This window comes from Limulus polyphemus, unplaced genomic scaffold, assembly GCF_000517525.1.
Source record: "Limulus polyphemus unplaced genomic scaffold, Limulus_polyphemus-2.1.2 Scaffold2036, whole genome shotgun sequence".
In the NCBI taxonomy this organism is placed as follows: Eukaryota; Metazoa; Arthropoda; class Merostomata; order Xiphosura; family Limulidae; genus Limulus; species Limulus polyphemus.
The window spans coordinates 111,341-121,097 of NW_013667646.1; the positions used below are offsets into that span (position 1 = coordinate 111,341).

Below are 9,757 nucleotides of genomic sequence, written 5' to 3' on the forward strand. Positions count from 1 at the left end.
TAATTATATATATATATATATATATATATATATATATATATATATATAGGTTTAAAAAAATTCCTTTATTGTTCAAAGCAGCAACATATGATCACTATAAACTATACAATTCTACTGACTAATGGTTTATTGCTGGAAAACTAAACAATGACTTAAGATATTTATAAAGAAAAATCTGCTCTCTCTGTTGGTTATAAATGTCCATTAATTATATAAAGTCGATTAGCAAACAATCTTGAAAGTCGTGGAGGAGAGAGGCTTTTTTGGTGGATTTGTCAAATTTATTGATAAGGCAGGAGGTTCAAATTTTATATTCTTGCTTGTGGTTATGTATAGTTTGTGTTTCCAATTGGTTGAAAACTGCAGCAGCCGATTTTTGATGGTAAAAATCTGATCTCTCACATGCCTCGTCATAAAGAAAATGAAGATTGAAAGATTTTTGTAATAATCAAGAAGTTAGAACTATATATTTAGATGCATTTATAATGTTGTTTAATTAAATTTTGAACGTAACACTGTAAAAGGTTGTGACGTGCACAAGAAGTGCCAAGCCAAGATGTGAAGGGTTAATAAGATGTAGGACAGTTGATTGAACTTTGACATTTCACTGTTAAAGAAATTACATTGCAGTTAATTGGTCTATATGTTGTGGTTAATTGATGTAAAAGTAGTCACATGACAGATTATATTTCAGTGTTAAAGGAGTTGTATTATAGTTGGTTTATCATTGTACTGTAGTTAGTTGGTATATCAGTAGTCATATGATAATTCACCTTGTATATTTCAGCCAATAAAAAAAATTGTTTGATATTATGGTAATTAGTTGACATTTGTTTTGTTCCTTTTGTTCAGTAAACACTTACCAGACACAGACAGCTGTGATGATGAAGATTCTATAGATTTGGTAAGATGCATTTTGATAACTGTTTATCATTTTTGTAAATTTCTACTTTAATTGATTTTTCAAAATTTCAGTACTTCTAGTGTATATTAATTAATGTTTGTAGAAGTGTAAGTCATGTTCAAAATAAACATCTTTTACTTACGTGAATACTTCATGGTTGTTTTTAGGGTTAATCTCACTCCACAAGAATGATGTGCTGTTTTTTACTTCCTCCTTCGATGGGCATGCTTCACAAAAATGTGGTAAAATGGTATTGCTGAGATTCCAGTTTCTTTGGCCATCTTTTCCTTCAAAACCAGCTGTTGATTTTGAGGGATGGAGACTTGTGGATGTTTTGCTTCTAAAATTTTAGGTCCTCATTTAATTAATTATGTTGCTAACCAAAAGATATGTCCACTATAATCACAATGGCTTTTGGGATCAGATGGCTCTTATTTTTAACCATAGTCTTGTGCAAGTGAGGGTGTTACTTTAGATGGGTTTAGGGTGTGATTTCAGAGCTCGTTGCTATCATAAATGCCCTACTGCGCTAGTTACTTGAAGAACACTGAAAATTCTATACAGTCTGCAGCCTTCCAACTCTAAAATCCACCATTTTGTCTACCTAACATTAAACTTTGTTGGAAGACTATCAGAATCACCAACTTCATTGATGACGATGAGCTGGATCCATTGTTAACATGCTTGTTGGTTAAATTTTTGGATTCTACATTCATTCCTGTTGTCGTTGGAGTCTCGAATTTCATCAGCTCCTAAAGGGGGTCATAGTTCCACCTTTATTCATGGATTCCGACCCCAACACGAGCCTCTCGGTACATGGTACCTAATAGATTCTGTCTATATCCAAGGGTTCCACTGCTCAGTTGGAATGCCGCCAGCAGAGTTGGTTATTATTATTGGATACTTTGGGGTCTTGGCTCCGAGAATTTCTGGATGTATGTTAACCTTAACCATGGATCCAGGAGCACTGCATGTCCTTGAGTAAGGATTTATCATTCAGTTCATTTTTTCACCTCTATTATCCACCCAACCTGTGGGGTTTCCGGCTCTCGCAGATCAGTGGGACTTGGAACTTAGATCTAGAGTTATCAGAGTTTGGTTGGTCTGGGGGTAGTGAGTGTGTCATGCTAGTTCTTCTGATATTTTATTCCTATCAGTTATTGGGCCTAAGAAAACAGGAGATTGGTGTACAGTCATTGATCTTTCTTGTCTGTATCAATCTCTAGATTCTCTAAGGTTCATAAGTGACTCATTCCTCAGTCTGAGTTAGCATTTTGTACTAGGATTGTGGATGTACTGGTTTGCTGTAGTCAGCTCCTATCTGCACATTGCCATAGTGGTGGATTTCCATCACTGTCGGCATTGGTTATGCACAAGGGTCAGGTGCTGCTGTTCCAGGTTTTTGCCTTTGGGCTCGCATCAGCTTCACATGGGCTCTGCCATATTGTACGAATTTTCTCGTCACTTCTATTACATTACACTATGCACACACCATTCCATGGATGACTGGTTACTGCTGGCACCATCTTGTCAATTGTCAGAACATCACATCCTGATTCTACTTTCAGAAACAACCATGGCAGGCTTCATTTTCAGGGCTGAGACATCTATCCTTGCTCCAATTCCATATGTCATCAGTCTGGGTATTTTTTATTTTTCATCTCATCTCTCAGTCGGGGCTCATTTGACTCCCATCCAGCTCACCATTATGGAATAAGATGTCAGATTCTTACTCACCTCTCCCTCTCTCATGGCGTGAATGGTTCTTTCTCTTCTAGGAAAGTGGGCATCACATAAACATCAATTCACTGGTTCCCCAGTTTCCTTAGTCGGGATAATTTTTCGATCTTGAGGAGTTGTTAACTCGGGACACTACTATGATATGGGTTCCTCTACTGCCACCTTGTCCAGAGATCCATCTTTTCACAACTGCCTTGCTTCACGGATGGGGTGCATATTCCAACAGTCAGGAATTCCAGGGTCTATGCATAGACAAACAGACTTCCCTACACAATGTTTTAGTCCTTTTTGCTCTTCACCAGGGAATCAATACCTTGTGGTCTGGGGTTATTAAGGGAAGAATTGTCATGCTTCACTCTGTCAATTCCTTGGTAGTGTCTTGTGTTTCTTATCAAGGAAGCACTTGGGCCAGGGATCCTTGTTTTCGATTTTTGGACCTCCTTTCTCAGGACCATTCCAATCTTATCACCCTACTAGCTTGCCATGTACCACAGGTGATGCCTGTAGTAGCAAGTCAATTGTCTCAATCCTCACTGATTTCCCCAACAGAATAGATGCTGAATCGAAAGATTCTGTTGAACTGGCTCTAATTTTGCAACTCTGATTGGTGGGTTGACTTCTCATTAGATCACCCAATTATTGGCAATTTGGTCTCCAGTACCTCATCTTCTGGCTTTGGAAATAGATGCATTCCATCAGAACAGGATGGGATTACAACTCTAGGCCTTCTCTCCCCTTCATATGTTATGCAGGGTACTAAATATGATTTGTTCCAACCCATTGTTGGGTCCTGTTGTTTGCACCAGATTGGCTGCTACACTCTGGTTTTTGCTTGTGCAGTGCCTTCTGTAGTTGTCCATTTCTTCTACTTCTTTTTGGCCTATATCTGTGGAGGCAGCCATGATTTGCCTTGGTACACCCATTTATCCAAAATTACAAGTTTCAGGCATGGAGATTATGTAGTTTTTTGCACAGCATCAGGGTTTAATTTATAAGCTGAATTATTTGTCAACAGAAATGACACGCATATCGGCAAGGGTGTATTGAGAGAAGGTTGAACCCATTTCGGGCAGAAGTGCCAACCATAACTCGTTTTTGATCTGGCTCTTTGGCAGAGGTTTTTGCATCTTCCACAGTCGCCCTGTTTAAGGCAGCCTTATCGACTACCGTTTGATAACTTTTGAGTCCCCAGTACTCTCTGGATTCCTCAAGTAGCTTTGGGTCCTCCATCCCAAATGACCATTCCAGCTACCTAACAGGTATATTATGGTTACATTACATGTTTTTTCTCCACACCTGTTTGTGACATGACTCTTATATGCCACATATCACTTTTACCTGAAGGTTTATGTTCCATGGCTGCTGACCTACAGACATTACCTGTCAGAGTGATTTGCATTGTTTGTCTATAGACTGCTTTCTCATTCCTCAGACCAGTTCTTATTACCAAAGACACTGTCAGACAGGAAAAGTGTTAAAGTTCTTTTCACCTATTCCTTTGATCACTATTTCTCACTTGTATATCTAATCAGATTTCGATCATGGTTATGTTCAGTGAGGGTCTTGAAGGTTTTGTTGCCTACTTCTAATGTCTTTAGAAAGGCTAGACAGAGACATTTTTCTGAGCTGTCTTTGAAGGCGAGGATTCTTCTGCAAGTCACATCAAATCAGATTAGTCAAATTTCCATGTCCTTAGCAGCCCAGTCATATTGTCCACTGGAGGTCATTGTGTGGACTTGTATGTGGACCTCCCCAATACTTTTATCTCACATTATTTGCCTGACCTGCCATTCTCTTCATCTGAGGGTTTTTGACTACCCCCTGTAGCTATCTTAACCATTTCTGCTAGATTATCCATAGGGGTGAGTATTTTCATTTCTACCTTTCAGAGTCCCTTACCTTGTTTTCACAGGATTCCACTCTGTGGCGAGTGTTACCCAGGCAGGTGTGCTTTTATTTATTCCACACTAGCAACCACTAATTCAATATACTTTATACAGATTGCAACAGGCTCTGTAGAAATGAGGTGTTCCATAAGATCAACTAGAAGCTGATCAGGTGGTATTACTGAACTATGCTGCACCGCCACTCATGGACTATCATGAGTAAAGCATAAGGGGATTCTGCCTGTCCCTGCCAATCATTGGATTGAATAAATTGAGGTCAATTTTCTTTTAAAAATTAGGGAACTTGGTTCACCTATTGCACTGTTTCTCAGGACTCCCCAATGTGCATTAACCCCCAGATTCTACTAGCGGAGGTTGGGAGTCCTTATAATACCTGGTTTCCAGTCACTGGGGTGGTTGAGAGAAGCTTTTCCTCCAGAATGTTAGAGTGAATTACTGTAGAGTTAGGGTACCATTCTTTTCTTGGTACACCCATGATCTATGCAGACACTTTCTGTGTGGATAATGCCCTCACTAGCTCAATGTGGGATTCTAGCTATAAGTGTCAGTGGAGGTAAGTATGTTTTAGAAGTTAACATTTTCTTAAATTGAAAATGTATTTCCGATAATACTTACCTTCTCTCACACTCTCCTGTCCTTCCTCCCCGCTAAGAACTGGTGTTAGAGACTGGGATGGAGTCAGTCTTGGAAAAGTGATAACATTATCTGAATGAGGTGCTTATATACAGTACCAGGATAGAGGACACATTGAAGTAGGTGGAGAGTACCATGAGACAAATGTTGCCAAGGGCAATTAAGTGGGGTATGAAAGACTGGAACAAGCGAGAAAAAATCAGACCAATATTCAGATGGACAACGGAAGAAACTCTGGCAGTGGAGTAATAGCTATAAGTGTGAGCAGAAGTAAGTATTATTGGAAATACATTTTCAATTTAGGAAAGTGTTAACTTTCAAAGTATGGATAGTATCTTTGAAAAATTTTTCACGGAAGGAAGGTTACATTTTGCAATTATTTGAGGGCTTAGTAGCACATTAACTCGATTTCTGTGGTTTGAAGATACCCGAGTTCATAAACCATATTACAATATCTCAAAAATATCGTGAAATGGTAAGTGGTATCTTATAAGAAACATATTTTGTACTTGTTACCTTTATATGATCAATAATACATTTGTGTTTGTACTGTATTTACAGGATCTGAATAAGATACTAGACAGTCTAGAAACAACACGCAGCCCACCTCGACTTCTTCACAACCAGGAAGCACTGCTAGCAAGTGTCCATAAAGCAAGAGTCAGCAAACAACATCAACTTACCAAAGAGTTTAACACTTTATTGCATGAAAGAAATACTGCAATAGAGAAGGTAGACAATTTTCAATAATGTAAATTTATCATCTGTTCAGTTGTCTGGTTTGTTTGGCTAGATGGTAAAAACATCCGCCTTCATTTTAAAGAGCTTACTTTGTATCACCTCACAACTTGTCTAAACTAAGACATTGATATGAAGTTTATCATTATTTAGACTTGTTTAAATTTCATGATAAGAAACAGGCTCTGTTTGTGTTTACAATGTATAAACTATAGTTTATATAGAAGTTTTTCTATGGACTTCTGCAGACTTTATTTGCATTGTGTTAAATAATATAAAAATATATTTTTAAACATGTGAAAAAGGAATATTCACCAAACAAACATTTGTGGTAGTTGCCTCACTGATAGTTTTCACAAAATTTGAATAACTAAGTCTCTTTGTGGCTACAATCACCTCACTAGTAGTTTATATACAAACTTGTTAAGTAAGTCTCTTTGTGGTTACAATCACCTAATTAGTAGTTTATATATTGACTCCTTAAGTTAGTCTTTGTGGTTACAATCACCTCACTAGTAGTTTATTTAATGATGGTTAAGTAAGTCTCTTTGTGGTTACTATCACCTTATTAGTAGTTTATATAGTGACTGTTTAAGTCTCTTTGTGGTTACAATCACCTCACTAGTTGTTTATACAATAACTGGTTAAGTAAGTCTTTTTGTGGCTACAATCACCTCATTAGTAGTTTATATATTGACTGGTTAAAAAGTCTCTTTATGGTAACAGTTACCTCAGTAGCAGTTTATATATTGGCTCCTTAAGTAAGTCTTTGTGGTTACAATCACCTCACTAGTAGGTTATATAATAACTGGTTAAGTAAGTATGTGGTTACAAACACCTCATTAGCAGTTGAAGTAAGTCTCTTTGTGGTTACAATCACCTCACTAGTAGTTTATTTAATGATGGTTATGCAAGTCTCTTTGTGGCTACAATCACCTCATTAGTAGTTTATTTAGTGACTGGTTAAGTAAGTTACTTTGTGGTCACAATCACATCACTAGTAGTTTATTTATTGACTCATTTAAGTGACTCTTTGTGGTTACAATCACTTCATTAGTAGTTTACATAGAGACTGGTAACTTAAGTCTCTGTGTGTTTACAATCACTTCATTAGTAGTTTATATAATGACTGGTTAAATAAGTTTCTTTGTGGGAGATACATACAAATTTTCAATTTTGCATTTGTTTTTACAAACCTGAAATCTGACAAGACGACACATCATGCAGTGGAGGACTACATAGAGAAATGAAACGCATACATGTAACTTTTATGGAGGATACTGTTTGACAGTATACATCTTTTTTGTAATGTAACGTAAAAAGTTTATGTATATAAATATAATAGTAGTGTCTGTTGTATGTAATGTATACAAATATAATAGTACTGTCTGTTGTATGTCCATGTAACTACTTTGCAGGGTGTAGATGGATTTTTACCAAAATTGGTATGGAGGTTCATTAGGTCCATACAGATTTTCAGTTTTGTATTTTGTGTTTTTTACCACTACTTCACCCCCCTGTTGATGGATATCACCAAATTTGGCAAGAAGGTTTGTTGGGTCCATGCAAAGTTGCAGTTTTTATTGGCTTTTTTGAATTTTTTACAATTACATATAAGGGAAGCAACTTTTCATGTCTTAAGATAACATTTTGTTATTTATGAACTTACATCACTTCCGTCCATGGGACTGGTACTTCAGCTAGTATATTAATAAACTTTAGCTCCTATTCATCTACATATTAAGAAAATCGCTATACGTACAAAAACACTTAAGTTTCTAGACATTTCAGAAAGATGAACCTGTTAAATCCAATTTTTGTTTACAAAAAATTAAGACTTCTGTTGACTTTGTATACCAGACCAAACTACTGGAACAAGAAGTTGTACTATGGAGTAGAAATGGAAGTTCTTGGAAGGAAACATGTGAAGATTGGGAAGCTAATCTAAAGGCAAGTTACTTTAAGTGATGATGTAAAGACAACATTGAAGTTCAGATTAGTTTGTCTTCCATGGTTGAAATTTCAAGTTTGATTTGAACCACGTGCAGAATATTAGTAAAATAATTTGGTAAAGGCACATATTCCTTGCCTTCTTTTTGAATGTTTGTCATCGTTTTTTGCTTAGGAAACAGTGCGTCAGGCAACAGAAGATCGTGATTCAGCAATGTCTAAGTATTGGGAACTAGCAGCTCTCTTTAGGGACCAGCAGTAAGTTTTGATATTTTTTTAGTTATTATCCTGCTTTGAAAGCAAACATCTAACTAAAAGTTTGTATTATAATCTTATAGAAGATTTCAAACAGAATTTTCTTTTGGCTAAAAAAGTTGCTAGCCGAATGTAAAAAGTATAACTTTCCAATACTCCCTGATTATTGAAATATTTTGAACTGTCTTTCATCCAGCACTCCCCAGTAAGTCTGAAGGCTTTTAACACAGCACAGAAAGCCCATTGTGTAGCTTTGTGTTTAACAACATAAACACTCTTCTAATATTTAATGCTAATTAATTGCAAAATTTCCATTAGAAAATAATTGAATAATATAAGATTTTTTTCTAACTTGCAGTTTCAAATAAGAGGTTGGTTCATTACTATGTTAACATAAAGAGAGCCTAAAGAAATATTTAAAAATTATGTAAAGTTATTACAAGTTTGAAATGCTTCATCTGAAAGGTTTTTTTTTTGTTTCACTAGAAGCTCACACTTAAGTCTTCAAGCTTGAATTTTGTGAACTTGAACTTTTGACAGGAACATTACAACCCACACAGACAATCAGCAGCTAAGCTCTGAGCAACACACAGTTCAATCAACTTCCAACAAACAGTCCGACCTTGAAGCAGAAGTCAAAAGGTTAGAAGATGTTCTGAAACAGGAGAGTAGTGCAAGATACAGGGCACAAACAAAATGTCAAAGGTAATAACTAAACTTTAGAGTTCATCATATCCACTCACCATCTCCAGTTATTTAGCTACCTGCTGTTGTTTAATGATTATTGTAAAGATTGTTACTGGTTTGTGTAAAACATTAGTAGCTATTGTTTTATGGAAATTATACTTTGAAGCTTACACTTCGAGGAGAAGGGGCGTTTCTGAATTCTATTGCTTTAATATAGGCTTCAGACGTGCAATCTTCAAACTATCTAGAATCTTCATCTTCAGTTTGGATCACCAATGAGAAATGGGTTTAGATATTGGTGCAGTTGAGAATATGAGGGGGTTTGATAACTGCAAGTCTGTATTAAAATGTAGAACTCGGTGACACTTCACCCCCACCCCAAATTTTAAGATTTAAAGTGTAAATTCTATATCAATGTATGCATTGTTTCAGAATGAGATCTATAAAAAAATAAATAAGTAGAGGATTTCAGAATTGACAAGCAAATCATTTTTAATTTTCCAGATTAGAAGGTCTGGTAAATGTTCTGCAGAAGAAAGTTAATGGACTTACTGTTGGACTGGCGGTCTGAAACAACAGAATGGGAATTATATATTGTCATTCATTGCTAACTTTGTACTGCAGTTTATTGATTTAATAACTGTTATTGAGGATTACTTTGTAAAGCATTTGGCCTAAGATATTACATAGATGGCTGCTATTGGTGGTATTTTTTATATAATTGCTTGATATATGTTACTTTGTAACATAGTTGGTTTTTACTTTTTATATAGTTGCTTGATATATGTTACTTTGTGAGTCATCTCTTGTTACTAAAATGTACTTGTAATACTGTTTATTACTTTTTAACGTAGTGATGGTGGTGATTACTTTGTATTTATGGGACCAAAAACTAAAGGGTGATACCTAACATTTTAAGCATAACCAGTATGAGAAGGCCACT

General features: G+C 36.1%; 1 protein-coding gene across 5 annotated transcripts in view; it reads left to right on the top strand.

Moving 5' to 3' along the window:
* The window catches only part of LOC106465747 (mirror-image polydactyly gene 1 protein-like), a 41,714-nt gene that overhangs the window by 31,166 nt on the left and 791 nt on the right, over window positions 1-9,757 (top strand). For 4 of the 5 annotated variants that reach the window (XM_022393661.1, XM_022393665.1, XM_022393663.1 and 1 more), the window contains 6 exons: window positions 853-904; window positions 5,746-5,916; window positions 7,783-7,872; window positions 8,048-8,130; window positions 8,668-8,832; window positions 9,319-9,757. The exon at window positions 9,319-9,757 is cut by the window's right edge and continues 791 nt beyond it. In XM_022393661.1, the coding sequence (XP_022249369.1) occupies window positions 853-904; window positions 5,746-5,916; window positions 7,783-7,872; window positions 8,048-8,130; window positions 8,668-8,832; window positions 9,319-9,385 (628 nt within the window). In that variant the 3' untranslated portion in view covers window positions 9,386-9,757. Of the gene's footprint in view, window positions 1-852; window positions 905-5,745; window positions 5,917-7,782; window positions 7,873-8,047; window positions 8,131-8,613; window positions 8,833-9,318 lie in introns of those variants that run through there. The other variant, XM_022393662.1, reaches the window with a different exon arrangement.